The 23,672-nt window shown below is 44.3% G+C and overlaps 1 protein-coding gene across 1 annotated transcript in view; it reads left to right on the forward strand.

Annotated features, from left to right (window-relative positions):
• Positions 1 to 23,672, forward strand: part of LOC311237151 (phospholipid phosphatase-related protein type 1-like) — a gene marked incomplete at both ends in the record, with an annotated part of 73,657 nt that overhangs the window by 19,087 nt on the left and 30,898 nt on the right. The window contains 1 exon segment of the mRNA XM_084324957.1: positions 14,145 to 14,333. Within this exon segment, the coding sequence (XP_084181083.1) occupies positions 14,145 to 14,333 (189 nt within the window).

The following is a 23,672-nucleotide window of genomic DNA, read 5'->3' on the forward strand; positions in this document are numbered from 1 at the left end:
ACAATCCGTGGGCAATCTGCGCATGTGCATGGGGATTAGCTGCTTAAAAAACTGGCTTTTCGCTGCCGATTTAGTTCTGATCGATTAGGAATGGCTCGCGCCGTGTTCAGGAGATTCAGGCGCATACAAGACTATTCGATCATGTCTCCAGCACCCCTACAGCCGTATCTGCAACCACTTACATCACAGGCTCTCATCCACATTCATTCATTTGCCCCCCCCGCTCTCTCCTCCCCGATTTCAATGTAACACGGAAGTGTAGTGGTCTATTGTGAAAGAGCCAACCACGCATTCCGCCTCCTGTCAATTCTCTCTCCGTGTCTCTGCTGCAATTGGGTTCCACATACCACCATGCCAACTAAACGTTCCAATCGTAACAGGAGGCGTAGGTTGTCTTTCATGGGTCTGACATGTCAATCAATGTGGCACCCACAGCTTGAGCTTCATTGTTTGGGATGGAATAGACATGGTGATAGCTGGTGTGCAAAAGGCCCAAGGAAGTCAAGTCAAGTCAAGAGTTTTATTTGTCACGGCATACAAGTATACAGTGAAATGCGGGGGGTCATGCCCGCAGCGATTGTGCAATAATACAGTAATAAGAATAGGATGAGACTAAGACATTTGTGCAATAATACAAGTAATAAGAATAAGACATAACAGGTATATGTACATAAGTTTACAAAAAGCATGGTAAACATGCTAAGGTCCTGCGATAGTGCAATACACTGTTAGCTACGGATGAGGCACTGGGTCTTATGTACACTACTATACAATGCTATACTATACAATCTACAGTTAAACTATGTGTCCTTATGCTAGCTTGCTATATCCATCTGTTTACTATACAAGAACATTCCCGTTCTTGTTTTTAAAGTGACCTTTTCATTGTGTAAAGTGACCGTTGAGTGTGAGCGTGTGCAGCATGTGTGTGTGTGTGTTCATGCTAAGTGACTGCTAGTGTGTGAGCATATACAGTGTGTGTGTTGTGTGTGTGTGTGCTCATGTGTGCTTGTGTGTGGAGAGTTCAGTGTTCAAGACTCTGATGGCCTGGGGGAAGAAGCTGAGTCGAAGTCTCTCTGTCCTAGTTGCTGGTGTTCGCAGGCGTCTGCCTGACCGCAGTAGCTTGAACAGGCTGTTGTTGGGGTGGTGAGGGTCTTTCATTATTCTGCAGGCTCTGGATTTGCACCTCTTGTTATATAAGACCTGCAGGGGTGGTAGTGCAATACCCGTAGTATGCTCAGCTGAGCGCACCACTCTCTGTAGGGCCTTCTTGTCCTGTGCCGTGCTGTTTCCATACCAGGCAGTGATGTTTCCAGTCAAGATGCTCTCTACAGCTCCGGAGTAGAAGGACTGGAGAAGGACTGGAGTAGACAGTCGGATGTAACTCATTACTAGGCAACACCCCCTTTTGTAGAGAACATGCCTGGACATGTCAGTGGTGTCAGTCAGCTTCTATTACATTGGGATTCAGTTGATTTCCTCAGTTTGTGTGCGTCCATGACCACAAGTAAGTGCTAAATATGTGTATAATGAAGATGTTTGTTGGTGATTTATATAGTAAATGTTATAATTATATCAGCTGTTTAGGAAGCAATTTATCAGTATGTTTATAGTGATAACCAGGGGTGCGTTGCTCATGGGACAGGGTTGCACGCCGAGCAACCAGCTCTGTGAGCTACTTTGCATAACAATAGCGCAGGTCGTCCGGTGTGTTCAAATATGTTCTCAGATACATTCACACAAAACTTGTGAATGAAATGTGTTACATTCCATTCGTAGAGGCAATTAGGCATTGTCTTTAGTCTGTGCACATGCGAGGGAACATTTATGCGCATGCACGTGCACATGGCGTCATTAAAACACAGTGCAACCAGCTTTGAAATCACCAATGCACCCCTGATGATAACCTAGCGGCTAGCCTATTGAGTATAATCTACGTTGTTGATTATAGTATTTAGCACCTGTTTAGCACTGTTTATCCCTGTAATATGGGAAGTTGTTAGTCCCACTTGTGAGGTTTATGTTACTTATAGCAATAGTATAGACTGAATAACGTAACATTGATGTCTTTGTTTCCTCCACATTTAGAACCACACCCCCACAAATAGCATAAAAGTAACTAGTGCTTGTGCGTTTCTGTGTATCTACCATAATTCATAATACAACTCCTCAAAGGACAGTCCTGCCTCCCGTGTCCTGACTAGACACACCCCATTTTGTTGACTGCATTTCCTAACCACCAAGAGCTTCAATACAGCTGGTGTACAATCCCTATCTCCGGGTGAAGCGCCATAGTCAAAATTATATCAGCAAAACACGACCCACAAGTTTACTCATTTCAGAAAGGAATGTCTCCAGTAGGAGGTATTGGGAGCAGGGTGCTGTCGTTCTACTGGTTAGACAAGACACAAATCATCATATTTAATAGGAATCTGACTATTAACACTTTCAGTGCCACGCCTCCGGTTCCCCGGAACCCCGTTGCGTGCCACCACCCACTTCAATGACAGAGCTCTCATATTTGCGAACGCATAAACTATATCTTAAATTATGGCTATGTGTCTAATATAGCCATCAATGATTGTTTGCAGTCAACCTTGTCGAAAACGGATTGTTTTTTAATCGGTTAATTTCCGTTTTATACCATTTTGAAAAACGCTTGTTTTTTGAAAGTTCCAGAAAAAAATAAAGATTCTGTGATAAACGCCCTTTACTGGAATACACTGGAATACACAAAACACGTTGTCATTTTTCGGCCTATTTATGAATTGTTTTCAAATAAACGCTAGATTACCGATAGTATATGTGTACTTATGCACGCTATAGAAGCGGGCTGAAAAATCGATTATCTTATTTCCTGATCGCACACACACACACACATAGGGCCCACGTTGATATATAGGTGAAAATAGCTCTGATTATCCCAAGACTGGTGAAATAGATTCCTTACCTCAGATCAGATGTTCTCCAAAAAGATTATTCCAATTCCTGATCGCCATTCCAAATATCGATCGCGTTTATTGATCCAACGCTGGCTACTGGAAACACACATTCTCCGCTGTTCTGGTGGTGGGCGATTACTTGGATCGTCTCCGGTTACTTGTCTGACAAGTAAAATGTGGAAGCAGGACTTTTTTTTCTCCATGCGTTTCATTCAATCCAATCCAAAGGGGTGCAGTACCATCCGGAGAGACGATAGGGGGCGGTATTTTCCCAATGGAGCTCAGAGAGAGTTCCAGTGGTAACGTGAGACTAGATTGATGAAATATGAATGGAAATCGCTAATAAAAATAAAAAATTATTAAACTACGAGATTTCTCGTCGCTGGCAATCAACGGTTGGCACGAACTAACGAGATTTCTCGTCGCTGGCACTGAAAGTGTTATATGCCTATAGCTTGGTGTAGTGAGTCAGTTTAACATTATGTGATGTTTATATTATGTTATGCTAGTCCCCTCTTGAGACGGCTAACCCTGTGGCTGTCTGGGACTGGAGGCTGGAGTTGACACTGATTTTATCATACAGGACAGCGAGTGGAGACAAGTTGGGTCATGTCCACATAGGGTAGCGTTCTGTTTAACTCCACACCAAAAGGGAATCCCAAAGTAGGCACTCTCTGCAAGCCTGAGACCGGCATAACTCACTGTGATGAGGTAATTCAAGGCAACAAAGCACGTCCTCTCAGAGGACAAGAGTGCCCCTTGTGACCACTTTTGATATGATGCCATAGGCCACTTGCTCTAATCCAGCGTCCTGTAGGCATATTGGAGCGCCTTGGTTTGAGCTCCGGTATGCCTTGGTGTTTTGTTAAAGTGTAAAGAAAATAGATGTCAGATTACATAATTTTTTTATATATTATATTATTGCAGTGGGCCACCATGTCCTCCATTTCCTCGCCTACGTTGCCAGAAACTGTCTGATTATGCATGGCTCTGTAAATTCTACACTAGTTTCAACATGACAGATTTTGATCAAGGTCGAGAAGGAAATGTCTTTTGTGGTGTCTGTGGTAAAATATTTATTTTATAATATGCGTGACACCATGATATTTCCTCAGACCATAATTGTACCATCGAAATCTAAAATCGTGACATCCCTAGGTATCAGTGCATTGCTGTTGAATACAGATTATATCAGGCCTGTACCTCTGTCCTATGCTGACTGCATGCCTTGCAGGCTCATGAGATCCATTTACATTTACATTTACATTTAGTCATTTAGCTGACGCTTTTATCCAAAGCGACTTACAAGTTCTGTACGACAAGACAGCAAGAAGGGTACAACTCTATCAGCTGAGTAACAATGTTCATCAAGTGTTGCGTGTTACAGTGTAGGTTAGTTTATTAGGACAAGTGCATGACAGTAAGGTTAGTCAGGGTTAGATTTTTTTTTTTTTTTTTTTTTTTTTTTTAAATCATTTCAGATAATGGTTGAAGAAGTGAGTCTTTAGTCGACGGCGAAAGATTGGACGGGATTCGGCTGTCCTAACTGGGATGGGTAGTTCATTCCACCATTGTGGGGCAAGGACTGAGAATAGGCGGCTTCTCTTTGATGACCCTCCGGGAGCTTGGATAGGAGTAGGTCTGAGGCGGCCAGAAGATGCAGAGCGTAGGGGTCTTGAGGGTGTGTAGTTAGAGACCATTGACCGGAGGTAGGCGGGAGCGGTTCCCTTTGCTGCACGGTATGCTAGGTCGAGGGCCTTGAAGCGGATACGTGCAGCAATGGGGAGCCAGTGCAGGTCCCTAAGAAGTGGGGTGACATGGGCCGACTTCGGTAGGTTTGATATCAGGCGGGCCGCTGCGTTTTGAATGAGTTGAAGAGGCTTGGTGGCAGTGGCCGGGAGGCCAGCTAGCAGTGCGTTGCAGTAGTCGAGGCGGGAGATGACTGTTGATTGGATGAGGAGTTGGGTGGCTTCTTTTGTCAGGAAGGGGCGTATCCTTCTGACGTTGCTCAGGAGGAATCTGCAGGTTCTGGTTGTCGCTGCGATGTGAGCAGAGAAGTTCAACTGGTCGTCGAGGACAACACCAAGGTTCTTGGCGGTCGGGGACGCGGTCACAGCTGCATTCTCGACTGTGATGGAGAGGTCGGTCAGGGGGGAGGATTTGGCCGGCAGGTGGAGCAATTCTGTTTTGCTTAGGTTCAGTTTGAGGTGGTTGGTCGTCATCCAGGCGGAGATGTCGGACAGACAGGCCGAGATCCGCTCAGAGACGTGGATATCTGAGGGAGGGAAGGAGAGGAAGAGTTGAGTATCATCGGCATAACAATGATATGAGAAGCCATGAGACGTGATAATGTTACCCAGTGATTTAGTGTAGAGGGAGAAGAGAAGGGGTCCTAGGACCGAGCCCTGGGGGACACCCGTCCGGAGGGGGCGGGTGGCCGACAGAGTCCCTCTCCATGACACTTGGTAGGAGCGGTCGTTGAGGTATGATGTCAGCCATGTCAGCGCAGATCCAGCCACTCCCATTCCTGCGAGGGCCGCGAGGAGGATCTGATGGTTGACTGTGTCGAAGGCTGCAGATAGATCTAGGAGAATCAGGACAGAGGAGAGGCCTTTCGCTTTTGCTAAGTGAAGTGCCTCTGTGACCGCAATGAGGGCCGTTTCTGTGGAGTGGCCAGTCCGGAAGCCAGACTGATTGGGGTCTAGGAGGTCATTCTGTAAGAGATAAGCAGTAAGTTGGTTGGATACAGCACGTTCAAGTGTTTTAGAAAGAAAGGAGAGAAGAGAGACAGGACGATAGTTGGCTATGACGGTGGGGTTCAGGGTTGGTTTTTTTATGAGGGGCGTGACTCTGGCTTGTTTTAGGGAGGTGGGGACCACCCCCGAGTTGAGTGAGGAGTTGATGGTTGCAGTTAGGAATGGGAGGATGTCCGGTGCTATGGTCTGGAGGAGTGGGGAGGGTAGCCGGTCCAGCTGGCATGTAGTCGGACGGTTCGACGTTACCAGTGTCAGGGTCTCGGCTTCTGTAATGGGAGAGAAAGATGACAGAGTGAAGGATGAGGTTCTCGATTCAGCGTTTGGAATGGGTGGGGGTTGGGAGAAGGAGCTGCGGATGTTCTCCACTTTTTCCTCAAAGAAGATCGCAAAGTCTTCGGCAGAAAAAGATGAGGGAGGAGGGGGTGGGGGGGGAGTGAGGAGGGAGGACATGGTAGCATGCAGTTTGCGAAGATTCTTGGCAGAGGCCTCGATCCTATGGTGAAAGAAAGAAGCTTTGGCATTAGTAATGGTTTTGGAGAATGTTAACAAGAGGTTGTGATATGTGTCGATGTCAGCAGTGAGGCGTGATTTTCTATACTTCCTCTCAGCCGCTCTCAGGACCTGTCTTTGTTCTCTCACTGCATCCGTCAGCCATGGACTGGGTGGGGAACGGCGGGCAGGTTTCTCAACGAGGGGACAGAGCTTGTCAAAGGAGGTTGCAAGGGCTGAGAGGAGGGTGGAGGTTGCCATCTCTGTGGGGAGAGCAGAGAAGGTGTCACTCAAAGGTAGAGCGGATATTATGTCAGAGGAGAGGGTGGAGGGGGATAGGGAGGCCAGGTTACGTCTGAGTGAGACGGTTTGAGTTGGGGTGAAGACCTTTCGGTTAAGCATGAGAGTTAGTGAGAAGGATATGAAGGAATGGTCAGATACATGTAGGGGAGTTACCGTGGTGTTAATGATGCTGGAGTTACGGGAAAATATGAGATCCAAGGAGTTGCCTGCTTTGTGGGTGGGAGGCATGGCAGTGGGAGTCAGGTCAAATTGTTGTAGGAGGGAGACCACTGGGACGGACTGAGATGAGTCAGGCAGGTTGAAGTCGCCCAATAGAAGGAGCGGGGTACCATCTTCCGGTAAGGAGCTTAGAAGCATGTCCAGCTCATCTATGAAGTGATCGAGGGGACCTGGAGGGCGATAGAGTGTAACAATGGTGAGATTGAAAGGATTAGAGACAGATATTGCATGATATTCGAGGGAGGAGAGTGACAGTTCTGGGAGTTGTGTTAGGTTTGAAGCCCATGAAGGAGATGTCATGAGGCCAGTGCCTCCACCCCGTCTGGAGGGTCGAGGTGTGTGAGTGAAGTTATAGTTTGTAGATAATGCTGCAGGTGTTGATGAGTTATTGGGAGTTATCCAGGTCTCAGTTAGAGCCAGGAGCTGCAGATTTAGACTATGGGCGTAGGCAGTAATGAAGTCAGCTTTCTTGACTGCTGATTGACAATTCCATAAGCCTCCCCGTACTGTGACAGGTGTATTAGTGGCTGTAGGAGGGTAGGAGAGATTTGCCGGGTTGCTAGCAAACTGGCGTGGATGGGTAGAGTCAGTTCTGGAGGAGCAGATTGTGGATATAGGTATGAGGCACATTGTGGTGTCAAGAGTGGTAGGAGGAGGTTGAAGGGGGTAGGGAGGAAGCGAGAACACACACACACACACACACACACACACACACACACACACACACACACACACACACACACACACACACACACACACACACACACACACACACACACACACACACACACACACACACACACACACACACACACACACACACACACACACACACACACCTGGCCCTCTCTCCCTGTTTCTAAAGCCATCTGTCACAGGGTAGACCTGCCAGTTCTTGACTCCTCTCTGCTGTAACCGTCTCTCCTGACATGGCTGTCTGTGCACTGACCAGATCACCCCTGAAACACACTGGAGGCTGTGCACTGACCAGATCACCCCTGAAACACACTGGTGGCTGTGCACTGACCAGATCACCCCTGAAACACACTGGAGGCTGTGCACTGACCAGATCACCCCTGAAACACACTGGTGGCTGTGCACTGACCAGATCACCCCTGAAACACACTGGAGGCTGTGCACTGACCAGATCACCCCTGAAACACACTGGAGGCTGTGCACTGACCAGATCACCCCTGAAACACACTGGAGGCTGTGCACTGACCAGATCACCCCTGAAACACACTGGAGGCTGTGCACTGACCAGATCACCCCTGAAACACACTAGAAACCGACGGCAGAATGGCCGTGTGCGAGAGGCATATTGGCGCTAGAGCAGACACACCAGGGCCCTCATTCATCAACGTGTTCTACGCACAGATTTGTGCTTACCCTGTGCGTACGATCATTTCTTTTTTTTTTTATCCACTTTTTCTCCCATTTTTCTATATTTTCTCCCATCCCAATTTCGTATCATCCAATTCAACCCTCCCCTGTCACGAACGCTGTTTCTTGCCTCCCACAAGCCGGCTGCAATGTGGACTAAGTCATACATAGCACAAGTCCCCTCCGGTACTTGAGGTAACAGCAGTCGCATCTTTTCACCTGCGCAGCTCGATCTCTCAGTGTCGAGGAGTAACGCGTGGGAGGCTCACGCTGCCCCCGACACTTCCTGATTCTACTGCGCAGGCGCACCAACCGACCTGTAGGAGTCGCTTGTTCACAACGTTCGATCCCCACCCTTCAGTTTTCCCTCCCCGTAATACGGCCAATGTGTATTACTGCGGACGACCAGCTAAACTGAAAACAATGTGGAGAGCTGGATTCGAACACGCGAATCCTAGCGTCTCCACACTGGTGGCGAGTGCCTTGCCCACTACACCACCTAGCCGCCCTTGCGTACGATCATTTCTAAGCAAAGAGTGGGATTCATCAATTTCAACTTGAACTTGACTCCGTGCTTACGTCTACGCACAGGTCAGACCATGCGTACCTGGCGCCCAGTGGTAGAATATATTATTACAACAAGGAAATGAGCTTCTGTGCATAATAACACTGGCATGTTCTGTACGAACCGTAGTTCATTATAGTTCATTGTAAAATAGCAACAGTAGTGTAATTATGGTCAAAACCCTATAAATAGCATTTGGAATAATAGATCTTTCTCTCAGAATGAATGCAGCATGGTTTATATAGCGTTATCGGAATATACGGGGTGTAGGCTACTGACTGACTGCGCTCCGCGTAGCTTGATTGATTGATTGATTGAAAAGTTTATTAACAGATTGCAGAATGGGTACAGTACAGTACAGCTCAGTACATACAATTGTTAATTGGGGATGCAGACCAGAGAAAGACTTTCGTCTTGTTTACATCAGGGTCCCCCATTTTCAATTCATCATAAATCATAAAGCTCAACTCGTTATTATTTTGCGCAGACCGCAGAAACACGGGAACGTTTTGATTATATTTAAAAGGCTTTACGTTAAACGAAACAAGTGGAATTTCGAAGCTGTAAGCAGAATACAAGTCATATGAATATAGTGTTCTTCCCCCTTTTTACTGTATAAGAAAGAATAGAAAACGCATTGCAATGACACCAGATAGTGGACAGACTATGTATATGATGGGATTCAAGTTCGCGTTTTTGTTGATCATAGGCATGCTGTCAGAGTATGATATCTTAATCAAACATTCTAGAACATTTGTCGTCACAGATCATGTCCTAATAGAACATAGGCTATGGCATGGATTGTGATATTGTGTGGACTGTTATTATTATATGTACCGGTACCACCCATTGTGACAACAGCCTTGTGAGTCCCGCACACAAACATGATGGAATTCAAGTTCATGTATTGAAAGGCAGGCTACATCATACATGCAGTGAGATTCATTGTTCTTGTATATGCTCTCGTATTATTGTTTACATAGGCTACCCAATACTGACATCAAAATAGATTGTAGTATGCCTCTAGAAATCATATGCAGCAGGTAGAAAATTGACGGGAGATCCATCGCGATTTGGAATAAAATTGAGGAGAACTTTAATCCCTGGGTATTAATCAAACAACACGGGAAAAGGCAGTCATATTCCAGCGCGGTATTTATTAGTGTTTGCGCTGCCCAGGCAGCAATGGTTAATATCCGACATCACCGTAAGTGTACACGTCTGTCAGCCTGTCTCATGACACGCTTCCCTCGGCTTAGTCCATTTTTCCACATTTCATGGGTGTATTCCATTACCGTATATGGTTAATCGGGGCGTTTCTGGTATGCAAATACGTGAAAGTGTGCACGAGCCTCGCCGCAGAGCCAAGGTGGGATTCATCATGACAGGTGTGCGTAGAGCCTGCGTACGCACGTGTGATGAATCCCGACTTCCCTGTGCGTACACTGGTTCTACATTCCGTGCTTACGTGTGGAAATAGAACATGTTCTACGCACACATTGATGAATGAGGGTTGTTGAATGCATTCTGGGGGCACTTCCAGTGAATCCCCTACCCTTCCACTGGTGTAAACAGAAGGGCACATTAACACGGGCACAGACATTTTCTTTCTCTTCCAGTGTGTTCCAGGGGTCAGCCTGATTGATTGATTGATTGATTGAAAAGTTTATTAACAGATTGCAGAATGGGTACAGTACAGTACAGCTCAGTACATACAATTGTTAAGGGGATGCAGACCAGAGAAAGACTTTCGTCTTGTTTACATCAGGGTCCCCCATTTTCAATTCATCATAACATATATGACATACATGACATACAGATAGACAGTACTGCTACATCTATACATTTATGACATATCAGATTTGCAAATACAGTACTGTTTGTGATACAAAAGTGTCCAGAAAAAGAGTGTATATACATTTGGCATAGAAACTGTACATTGGAGGAGGTTGGGTGGGTGGGGTGGGGTTGGGTGGGTGGGTGAGGGCTGTACATTGGAGGTGGGGGGGGGGGGGGGGTTGGGTAGGGGACACACACACATTTTACACTGTACATTGGAATACTGACAAAGCCTTACTTGGTAATTTACTGTACAACTAGGTTAGGACATTTGTAGGGGCCAGTTTCGAATTGCAGTCTCACGTAGGTGTTTTTTGAGAGTGTTTTTGAAAGTGGGTAGTGATTCACATTCCTTTACAGCTTTAGGTAGGGCGTTCCACATTGATGTGGCATAATTGCGAAACGTGTTTAGTCCCTTGTTTGAGCCGAATCTGGGTTTTACATGATTTGTGGAGCTCCCTCTGGTGTTGTGATTGTGGTATTCACTGACCTTTGGGAAGTATTTTGACATGTACTCCACTGCACTCTGCTTCACACTCTATGCCTTCTTCCACAGAGTTCTACTCCATGTTAACTCCACTCTAATAGGCTGTCCAACATTTACCCTCGGGTGGCTGGCATTAGTGTTTCCTCCTCTGTCACCTCTCTCTCCTCCTCTCTCTTCTCTCTAGCTATCTTCTACTACTCTCCTCTATTCTAGCTCCTCTCTCTCTCGTTCTCTTTCTCTCTCTTTCCGCTCTCTCTTTCTCTGTCTTCCTCACAGGGCTTCTCTATCTCTCTCACTTTAGCTTTTGTCTCTCTCTCTCTCTCTCTCTCTCTCTCTCTCTCTCTCTCTCTCTCTCTCTCTCTCTCTCTCTCTCTTTCTCTCTCTCTCTCTCTCTCTCTCTCTCTCTCTCTCTCTCTCTCTCTCTCTCTCTCTCTCTCTCTCTCTCTCTCTCTCTCTATTTATCTCTCTCTCTCTTCTACTACTCTCCTCTTTTCTAGCTCCTCTCTCTCCTCAATCTCTTCTCTTTCCTCTCTATCTCTGATTTCCTGCACAATCTTTCTAAAGAGGGGTGACTTACCCAAAATCTAATTGTAATTGACCATTTATTTGGTGTTCGCCCTCAAGCGCAGAGTGACTAGTTGGCTTAGAGGGAACATGTCCCTGCTGTCAACCTCATCCATTTGTGTGCCCTGGTGATAAGGAACAGTCACATAACTGTAGTCTCTTGTAGAACAGTGACATCTGGTGGTGAGGAAAGCAAGTACAGACTGACTTTAGAGTTTATCTCGTTCATTCAGTCATCATATTTGGTATTCTTATAGAAGTAATATTTTCCACACATTTTCAATCAATCCAGTGAATCCTACTAACAACAATCAATCAGGACAAATTCCTGACACAGGTCATTGTAAGCTATAGATGAAATTACGTGATCTGTTTGTGTTTGAGATTCTAATTCAGAAAGGATAAGAAGGAACAGTGGACTGTATGGGGAGCCAGCGAGATGGGTTTCATGTGTTAACGTTCACCTCTAGTTCCCTGCAATGACTGGAATGACATTGTTTCCACTGTTGTTCTCCTAACTCTTGGGATGCAGGTATTCTCAGTTGTCGACCCGATTGTTTGCTGTGTGTCCTATGAATCAGTTTCCTTGAAGTGTGTCCTATGCGCTTTGAAACTGTTTATTTGAAATGTGTCCTATGCGCTATGAAGCAGTTTCCTAACTTCTCTTGAGGTGTGTCTTATGCTTTGAAATTAAGCCTATGCTATGAAACCTATATTTCCCTCGATTATGGCACAAATCATAATCACAATTATTTGTATTGATATTGAAATCACGATTATTACACATTATGACTCTTAAGAACATCATGTGCATTTATTGAACTTTTTTTTATTTAACAAATTAGTCACGTTGCCTTGTGGTGCAGCCACGATTGTGTAACACATTTTGCACAGTATTTTTATTTTGTTCCAAGACCGACTCTTCAAGAAAATGTTTCCAGACGACTGAATATGTTTGACCTTTCTTCTCGACCAAAGGCTGCCTTTCTGTCAAGTTACTTCTACGTGCCGTGGCTCCCTCCTCCCTCTCAGCGCCAGCTGAAACCACTCTTTGTGCTCGAGGCGGAAGCGGCGGGGCACCGCTGTGGAGGAAGGATGTGCTGCATTTACAACACAAGACAAAATGAGAGCAACACGGCATGCGGCACAATAATCGTTTTATCCTGACTATCTTGTTTTCATGATCGTGGGAAGCCAACATCGTAATTGAAACTCTTAATTAATCGCCCTAATGGTGTCCTATGGGTTGAAACTGTTGCCCAGCTGTACTGTTAAACCACAGACCACTTTCTTGTAGTGGGACACTATATTTACTCTCTACTGTCTCTGAAATTAAACTGGGGTCCTTTTGCCGTAAATGTCCTATGCTAAGAATCGTGTCATCCTCTACTTCTTGCTGTGGCATGGAACTGTTGTCCTATATAGGCTATGATACACAGTCACCATCTTGAAGCAATGTAGAAAGTCCGTTTTTCCACTCAACTTATGGCGTCCTTCTCCTTATTAGGGCTGTCCTCGACTGAAGAAAGTCTTAGTGGACTAATAGTCATTAATTTAATGTTTATGTCGACTGAAGATGATGGGCAACCCTCGTTTACAGTGTTGTGGGTCATCGTCATCGATAATAATCAACAATCATCAATCACTATACAAAGTTCAAGGAAGAATGATTAAATGAAATGAAAGAGTTTTCCACATGCAATAATGCAGAAGGGCCTCTTTAAATGTAGTGCTTACCAGAGATGTGCTTGCATTTTTCAGGAAATGCAAGGTCTTTGTTGATTAAGACACAATGGACTATGAGGGTGCAGGAGATGAGTGGATCATGGTATGAAACAGTCTCTTTATATACTGTATGATCTGAAAGAATACAGTGTCTCTTCCAGCACTACTTCATTATCAGCTGAGGAAAGATATGATATTAAAAAATGTAAAAGTACTTTCTGCCGGCAGCTGTTTCTGAAGAGAGAGAGAGAGTGGAAGGAGGACAAGAGACAAAATAAGATGTGAGTCAGGGATAAAAGGGGGTGAGGGAGGAGAGGAGGAGAGATATGGAAGGGAATGCAATGATGGATAATACACTGTGAGAGAAACCGGAGCAAGGGAGCACGAGAGACTGAACTATGTACAGTTATGCTGTTACAGGGACAGAAAGATAGTGCTGCTAAAGAAGCTACTGTAGAGCGTATTCCTTATTGAAACCTGATTGAGCTGTGAGACGGCATGGAGCAGGAGAGAAGAGGAGGACGGAGGGGTTCAGACTCAGGGTCCGGTTAGAGGCCAGCTAGGGACCCACTGAACACTGAGCCCAGAAGACAATCTTTAACAATACTGGACTAACAATCAACAACTCTCTCTCTCCCTGTCTTTTTTCTCTCTTTCTTCTCTCTCTCTTCTTTACAATTTATTTCCCCATTTCTCTCTCCCTTCGCTTCTCTGTCCTCTCTTGCTTCTCTCTCCTATCTATCTCTCTCTCCCTCTATCTTCTCTCACTCTCTCTCTCTTTATCTCTCCCTCTATCTTCTCTCACTCTTTCTCTCTTTATCTCTCCCTCTCTCCCCTCCTCTCTTTCTTTCTCCGTCATGCTGTTCTTCCAGCTGGTCATCATGTCAGGCATGGTGCTGCTGGCCTACTACATGGAGTGCACGGACCTGTTCAGTGTACACATGCAGGGGTTCTTCTGCAACGACGCAGAGCTGATGAAGCCCTACCCAGGCAGCGAGGAGTCCAGCTTCCTCCCTCCGCTCATCCTCTACTGTGTGGTGGCTGCTGCCCCCACGGCTACAGTGAGTCAACTACACGTGCGGGTCATATGATGATGTTTGTGGGGGTGCGGGTCATATGAGGATGTTTGTGGGGGTGGGGGTCATATGATGATGTTTGTGGGGGTGCGGTGCGGGTCATATGAGGATGTTTGTGGGGGTGCGGGTCATATGAGGATGTTTGTGGGGGTGCGGTGCGGGTCATATGAGGATGTTTGTGGGGGTGCGGGTCATATGATGATGTTTGTGGGGGTGGGGGTGGGTCGGATCAAGGTTCAAGAGTATTGCTCACGGAGAGATATATATTTAGCACCTGACCTGGAAACCTGGCATCTAGAATGCTATTACACACATGCATGCACACATACACACATGCACACACACACACACACACACACACACACACACACACACACACACACACACACACACACACACACACACACACATACACACACACACACACACACACACACACACACACACACACACACACACACACTGAAGCACACAAGAGCACATACTGGCGGGTCATTCACATGGCCTACTGTATGTGTGTGTGTGTGTGTGTTTCTTCCTCCCTCCTTTCTCTTCTCTCCTCTCTCTCTCACTTCTCTCTCCTCCCTCCCCTCCTTTCTCTCTTTTATTCTCTCTTTCTCTCGCTCTCTCTCTCTCTCTCTCTCTCTCTCTCTCTCTCTCTCTCTCTCTCGCTCTGTCTCGATACAGAGAGAAAGTGAGACCACCTGAAAAAACTGAATAAATCACTGTTGCATCTGGCACATACAGTAGCATAATTCTCAGTACATAGTGAGACTTATTTGATATATATATATGTATATATATAAAGTGTGTGTGGAAGGAGTCGTATCTCAGACACCCTCTTAACTCATTGAGCACCACACCCTTTTCCCATGTTTACTCGATGGCGCCAGCGTTATTGAACATTTTAGCGATGTTTGCAGACCCATCGTGGGTTCTGTATTATAGCTATGGAGACAATAGCATGGCTCATTTGACAGGCATTGTTCATAGTTCATCACTGACTAATGAGTTAATTTCTACATACTGTAGTTTGTGCACATTACACGCTAAACATCGGCCCTTTCCAAAATAATCCAGTCTTTTTTCATAGATCTCGAGATATGGCGCGTTATATGCAATATGCCCAAATCGTTCTGGTTGCTCGCTCGAAACCCCAAATACTTCCAAATCAAAGGTATACACCATGTACATATGTGTCTTCACAAAATCATCAAGGGGGGGGAGGGGGGGGGCGTCGTTTTAACTCAAAACTGTGATCATTACCAAAAGCAAGTTTTACGTCCGGTAAACTACGACACTGTGATCGGTACAGAAGCATGTTTTACGTAAAAAGAATACCAGCAGGTTACCTAAGATAGACCTTACTTCAGTCAGAAAGTACTCTAAAATGAATAAATCCTAGTCGATCCCATGGCGATCGCAATTACTTGTGTATATTGGGAGTGGATCACAAGACAAGTGATATCCCCAGTTCCCAGTTCAAAAGGTAGGCGATACCGCCACCTGGTGAGATTCGATCGTCATTGCAATTCCAACGTAGGCAGATGAGCCAGGGAGACCTAGGGAGCTTTGGCTGAGTGTATAGAACTGGGATCAAAGGAAAAATATCAAAGGATCGGGTATGACGCTCAACGCATGGCGGCGAAACCTGACTTTTCTCGGGTTTGGCGCAGAAAGTGTTAAAGGAACACACCAACATTATGGGACATTCGCTTACCGTCAGAAGATGGATACCAATTTCCTCTTTGTGCCTTCAGTAGAAAGCTATCTGGCTCCAAGCTAGCCTAGCTTAGCACAAATGAATGGTACCGGATACAGAGAGGAAATTGGTATCTATCTTCTTGTCCGACTCTGGAGAAGATGGTAAGCGCAATTCCCATCCTGTCGACCCATCCTGTGTTCCTTTAAGCATGCAACTGGAACTTGGACACTGTATTACATTTGTGGCGTTCACATTTCATGCTCTTGAGGCCGTGGCCTTTTACAGATTTCACATCACTGGTCGTAGCCTAACCTACCTGACCAGAAGAGCTTGTTTGTTTGGAACTGTCACGGTTTCATGCATCGCTGTCAGGAGGGTTCTCTGTGTCCTGTGATTTAGTTAAAGAAGCAATATTTTTTCATGAAAAAGTAACATAGTGTAGGTTTAAGATCGTCTATCTTTTTTCCTAAGCGGTTTCTTTCAGATACACCTGCCCTTCAATGATTTTATTCAAGTGTGCAAAACATTACTTCTCATGGACGGTGCCTTATCTAAAATTAATTATCCAATATTACAGAAATAGCCTACTTATGATTCTATCCTCTTAAATGAGCTATAGATAACATTCAGCCACTAGATGTCGGACTAGGGCCCCAGCATGTAATTTATCCAATGCATGCCTGCAACATGTAAACAACAACATTCATTTTGGACCCGCCAAAACTTTTTTAATGATAAAGTCATTAATCAATACTTTTGGGGGGGGGAGCAATACTATTCTGCATTCATAAGGCTCTGGATGTATTTTTTATTTTATCTTTTTAACTATTACTCTACATACAAATTGTATCTATAGTGTTTTGCAAGGAAATATTCAATAACTTATTAATATTTGGTATTGAAATTCACAATTATTTTATGCCAGCAATGATATCGTCAGTCAGTGTCTGTCAAGTTGAGAAAATACTAGAATATTTGGTTTTGGAAAGAAACCCAGTTCTCACTCCATGGCTGCAGTAGCATGTCAGTGCCACCAGAGGTCATTAGCGCTCCCTGAATGTTGAGCCACACAATGGCCGATGACAGCTGAACAGAACAGACACAACCTGTTTAGTGTTTCCCTGGGTCTAGAATCTCTAGATTGTTGTGTAGTAATGGGGCTTGGGGTAATTTTCTGGTGCAGAGACTTTGGTACACTCCCAGTCTCATTCTGAGCATCTTAGTTAAATCAAGTCTACTTTATAAAAAAAAAAAAATGGTGTACTTAATTAATTTTTGTACAGTATATACAGTAAAGCCGGTTTGTTCCAATAGATGTGTTTTAACACACATTTACAAAAAACAGACTGTTAAATGTAAGTAATAATATGATTGAATATAACTGCACTTTAACTGTTCCACAAGAGGGCGCTATAGGCATAAGGAGACGCAGCTATAGCAGCTGACGTCAGGTAGCAGGTATAAGGGAATGTTCCCTCCCCCTCTGTCTCTCTCATTCTAGCTCTCACGGAGAGCAGGTCTCGTGGTGGAAATGTACATATGAAATAAACCACGCCAGTTAAGGCTAAAGAGGACTTCGTTGTCATGACCAGTTATTTTGCTCCCCAGGTGACTCTGTCAACACAGACAATGGGTACTGAAGGGCTAAGGCCCTGAACATGGCATGGATGATGAGCCATGGGCCAAAGAATGAAACTGGTCATTGATTCATTGATCATTGAAATATCTCACAATGGAATATGTGGAAGGACACTGAAACACTGTGCTGATGAACTGAGTCAAGTGTTTCAAAGACTATTCCAGCTCTGCTTGGACTCAGCAGTGGTTCCTGATCTCTGGAAGAATTCTATCATCATTCCAATTCCAAAGATCAGCAGACCCAAAATCCTCAATGACCTGCGGCCTATAGCCCTAATGCGTCTATACTTTCCACAAGCAAGTTGTCCTTCCGCATTGCTCTGATTGGCCACTGACCTACGCTAGTTTTTTGCCCCCATGCCGGTATGAGAGAAATAATAATAATGAGCAGCGTAGAAATAATAATAATGCGAGAGCGAGCCTCGTAGAAATACTAATAATGCGAGAGCGAGCCTCGCACACACGCACGCTGAAATGGGTATTGTAGAACATGACATAGTCGCATGACATCTGATTTATTAGTGCCAATACTAAAGATTAGGGACAAACGCACGCAATTGGCACAAGTGTAAATCATGGATTAGTCACTCAGTTTTAACGCCCGAGTAGCTAAACTCGTTCGTCAGCTGGCTGTGGAGCCTATGCTCACAAGTTCAAATCACTCTTAGTTAAATTTTTTCAATTGAAATAACGGATTGTATTGTTTTCACCTCTCTATATTAACGTGATTCCATCAACACAACATAAATGTTCAAAACACGACTTCATTCTGTTCTGTTATTGGTCCATGATGGCAATAAGTTGATATAGATGGTGGAAATGGTCCAGAACTACAAATATTTAGGAACTGTGTTTGATGACAAACTCAAATGTAGCAACAATGCAGATGTTATAATAAAAAAGGCTCATCAGCATCTGTACTGTCTTCGTAAACTAAACTCCTTTGGAGTCGACCAGAGAATTCTGGCAATGTTTTATTCTTCCTTTATTGAAAGTATTCTAACCTTTTCATTTGTATGTTGGTTGACTTGGTTCACATCCCTCTGTCAAAGAGACAAGAACAAACTGCAAGGTGTTGTCAACCTTAGCTAAAAAATTATCGGCAGAACACAAAGATCCCTAGTGCAGTTTAACAGTGCTCAAGTGCTCAAGAAAGCACATAAGATAATTGGTGACTCCACACATGTCCTTCATGTGTGTTTTGACCTGCTGCCATCAGGAAAGCGCAGACAGCCTGCCTGTAAAACAAACAGAAGGAAGTTTGGGTTTGTTTCAGAGGCCATTTGACTGAATGGCCACAGTACAAGGAATGGTCAGTTTACTAATATGCACCCTTTGACCCCTTGATTTTAAAATGTTTGAAAGTGCACTTTTTTTTGTACTGACCGAATTTATTTATTGGACTTGACAGATCAACAATGTAGGGATCCCGTTCTGGCAGTGTCATGTCGTTTGTGCTTTGGTAGTGTCATGTATGTCTCTTCAAGTTTCAAGTTTCAAGTTTCTTTAATAGTTGTCATACAGTATAGAAGTACAGAATACTTTTATACAAAATGCTTCTTTCTGTTACCCTCCAGAGACTGTGCTAGACAAAAGATAAGTATGAAATAAAATAAAACAGTGTAGCATGTAAAAATAGAAGTAAAAATAGAAGTCACGCACGTAGACACAGTGTTCAGTATATACATATGTACAATGTTCGATGCAGAATAGAAGTAACTGAGTTATCATACAATATACAATATGCTATGGAATATACTAATATACAATACTATATAGTGCAAAGCAGAAATGGGATGAGGTACAATTTAGGTACAATTTACAGTAAGGTGACTGAGGTATGGGTTGTAGTGCAAATCCTTTACCAATAAATATAAAGTGTGTTTAGGTGTTCTAAAGTGTGGAGAGTGGGTGCTGCAGTGTGGATGTGTGTGTTATGAGTGCATTTGATGGTTGTTGCATAGTGTTATTGTTCGTTGAGCAACCTGATGGCCTGGGGATAGAAGCTTCTTCTGAGTCTTTCTGTGCTTGCCATGAGACTCCAGTATCGCTTGCCTGACCGCAGCAGTTCAAAGAGGCAGTTGTTTGGGTGGCTGGAGTCCTTAATAATTATCTTAGCCTTACCCCTGCACCGCTTGTTGTAAATGTTCTGGAGAGTGGGAAGCCCCCCTCCAATTGTGCGTTCGGCAGATCGTGCCACTCTCTGTAGTCTGCTTCGGTCTTGTGCGGTGCTATTCCCAAACCAGGAGGTGATATTGCCAGTCAGGATGCTCTCTATTGTACATGAGTAGAAGTTCTTAAGGATCTTCTGACTGACTTGGAACTTCCTTAGGCGCCTGAGGAAGTAGAGGCGTTGTCGTGCCTTCTTCACAACACTGTCAATGTGTGTGGTCCATGTCAAGTCTCCGAGGTACTTAAAACTGTTCACTCTCTCAACCGGTGCCCCGTCGATGCTGAGGGGGCTGTAGTCCCTGACCCCCGACCTCCTAAAGTCCACAATCATCTCCTTTGTTTTGCTGACGTTCAGGGAGAGGCTGTTCTCCTGGCACCATCCCGCCAGGACCTTGACCTCTTCCAGGTAGGCCCTCTCGTCATTTGCAGAGATCAGGCCCACCACTACTGTGTCGTCAGCTAATTTGATGATTGTGTTGTTGTTCCGCTGAGCCACACAGTCATGTGTGTACAGGGAGTAGAGGAGGGGACTCAGAACACAGCCCTGGGGGGCCCCTATGTTGAGGGTGATGGATGAGGAGGTGCAGTTGCCTGCTCTCACCACCTGGGGTCTGCCCGTCAGGAAGTCTAAGACCCACTGGCAGAGGTCATAGTTCAAGCCCAGGTCCCTGAGCTTGGCTATGAGTTTGGAGGGGACTATGGTATTGAATGCTGAGCTGTAGTCGATGAATAGCATTCTCACATAGTTCCCCTGCCTCTTGTCCAGGTGTGATGCTGCTGTGTGCAGCACATGGGCTATGGCGTCCTCCTGTTGGGGTGGTATGCAAATTGCAGGGGGTCCAGGTTGATGGGGAGGGAGGAGCAGATGTCTTGTCCCCTGTTTTGTCTTGAATGTGTAGAAGTGCAGCTGTTTGCAGTATTCATTCTCTAAATTGCCCCTTGCGGGACTAATAACGTTTTTTGGATTGAATTGAGAATGACTACTCAGATAGGATTAGATGGCAAATGGCATATGGGCGCTCACTGGAACCCTTTAGCGGGCAGCCCTGTCTTAGGATTTTAAAGTTGTTCTTGTTTAAATACTAATGCTAAGCTATGAACTAGGCTATTTGTTCTGAAATTGTCAAACAATAGTTATTTCTATAATAAACAAAATATTAAGTTAAGTTAAGCCTATTCTCAGTCCTTGCCCCACAATGGTGGAATGAACTACCCACCCCAGTTAGGACAGCCGAAACACGTCCAATCTTTCGCCGTCGACTAAAGACGCACTTCTTCAACTATTATCTGAATTAAAAAATATATATATATTAAAAAAATATATATATCTAACCCTAACTAACCGTACTGTCATGCACTTGTCCTAATAAACTAACCTACACTGTAGCACTCAACACTTTGATGAACATTGTTGCTCAGCTGATAGAGTTGTGCCCTTCCTGATGGCTTGTCGTACAGAACTTGTAAGTCACTTTGGATAAAAGCGTCAGCTAAATGACTAAATGTAAATGTAAATGTAAGTGTTTCTCATTTGTTATGTGGATAGCTCTAACCACAACTTTCAACATTTATTTATTTTTTAAACTTTTATTGGAGGCATGCCTTTCACTATACAGATTTGTTATTGTTGTTATTTGTGCAGAACTTGTTACCAGAGCACCTTTTCTACATTGTTCCCCTGGAGAGGGAGAGCTTCTCTGTACTTCCCTGAAATCTGAGTTGCATGTGTGATGTCACTAATGGCTCAAACGTATCACAGTCCAAATGTGGTAACCTGACACCTTTAGCTTCAGCTACACAGAAGGCTTGAGTCAGTAACGACATGTATTGAAAGAATATAAGCTGCCGACTTGGAATTCCTGTTAAATATCAATGGGTGCTTGTTGGCAATTTGCATATTGATATACCTTGAATTCTTAATGAGGGTAAAGGTAGAGATGCTGCTAAGCCATTGTGGGTGGGGTGATGGTGTGTGGATCAATTGAGAGTTTTAAGTGCTTTTTAGAGTACTCTTGTGTTTTTGCTTTTGCCTTGCTTTTAAGATATATCCTATTTGAACATTAGGTGCAAGACGAGATCAATTGCCCCCAGAAAGATTATTGCAAGTGGTCTACTTCAAAAAGTAATCAATCCGGGGGCGGCTGGGGGGCGCAGTGGGCACTAACGCAGGAGATGCTGGTATCGAGCCCAGCTCTCGGCGTTGCTACCGGCTGGCCGGCCGTCATACTAACACAATTGGCAGGGTGGGAAAGCCGGTGGGTGGGGATTGGACGTTGTGGACAGCGACTCCTACAGGTTGGTTGGGTGACGCCTGTACAGCAGAAACAGGAAGTATCTGGGGCAGCGTGAGCCTCCCACGCGTTACTCCTCGCCACTGAGAGTTCAAGCTGTCTGGTGAAAAGATGCGACAGGCTGCCTCCCCGTGTACCGGAGGGGACACGTGATGCAAGGCATCTATCCTCACTACAGCCGACCAGTGGGAGGCATAGTCTAGCAACGTTCAAGACAGGGGAGGGGAGAATTGGAAAAAATACGAAATTGGGATGGGAGAAAATAAGGAGAAAAAGTGGATACAAAAAAAAGTTATCAATCCCAGGTCTGTTTTAGCTTTGGACATGATATGCATGATAGATTCAAGATTCAAGAGATTTATTAGTCACATATTTACACAAGACATGTAGTGAAATGAAGGTGGCCATGCCCGGCTTGATTGTGCAAAAAAATACAAATAATAGAATAAAATAGAATAGATAATAGATAGACAGATAAAAGGTACTAAGATGGCTTGTCGTACAGAACTTGTAAGTCGCTTTGGATAAAAGCGTCAGCTAAATGACTAAATGTAAATGTAAATGTAAGATAAAATACTATACAATGCTAAGCTTACAAATTAAGGTAATGAGTCCTATATGCTATACAATATACATGTATGCTATATGTAACTAAACTATACTAACTACTGTATATACTATACAAGAACATACATTTATGTTTTTTAAAGTGATCTTTGCTTTTTCCTAAAGTGACCTGTAGTGTGTGTGTGTATGTGTGTGTGTGTGTTGTGTGTGTGTGTGTGTGTGTGTGTGTGTGTGTGTGTGTGTGTGTGTGTGTGTGTGTGTGTGTGTGTGCAGGGGAGGAAACTAACTTTTTGGCTTACCAGCCAACTGGTGAGTAGCTGATTTTTTTTTACCAGCCAAACAGATTTTTTACCAGCCAAAAAAAATTGCTAATTGTGATAATTACTTCTTTGTATGTCTTCGTCTAAATTGATTTTCAATCATAGTAATAATCACACCGTGTCTCTACTCTTTAAAATATTTATTAGCATAAAACATTAATAACAGTGTCTCTACTCTTCACAATATTAGCATAAAACATATTAACATGAAAGAGGGATCTATTCTGGACTGGGTTGGGCTGAACTGGGCAGTGAAAGATGCTGGGTTGGACTGGGTTGGGCAGTGAAAGAAAAAAACCGAAGTATGTTGTGAAGTGTATAGATAGATGTGAAATGTATAGATGTAGCAGTACTGTCTATCTGTATGTCGTGTATGTCATATGTTATGATGAATTGAAAATGGGGGACCCTGATGTAAACCAGACGAAAGTCTTTCTCTGGTCTGCATCTCCTTAACAATTGTGTGTATTGAGAATTGACCCGTACTGTATTGTACCCATTCTGCAATCTGTTAATAAAGTTTTCAATCAATCAATCAATCAATCAAGTTAACTTTGAACCTCGGTTATCAAGCCGCATCAATGTTGTGTATGCATCTGGGTAGGCATCACAACGGTGTTCACTGTGCCTT

Source organism: Notolepis coatsorum (assembly GCF_963971535.1).
Source record: "Notolepis coatsorum genome assembly, chromosome: 11".
Lineage (NCBI taxonomy): Eukaryota > Metazoa > Chordata > Actinopteri > Aulopiformes > Paralepididae > Notolepis > Notolepis coatsorum.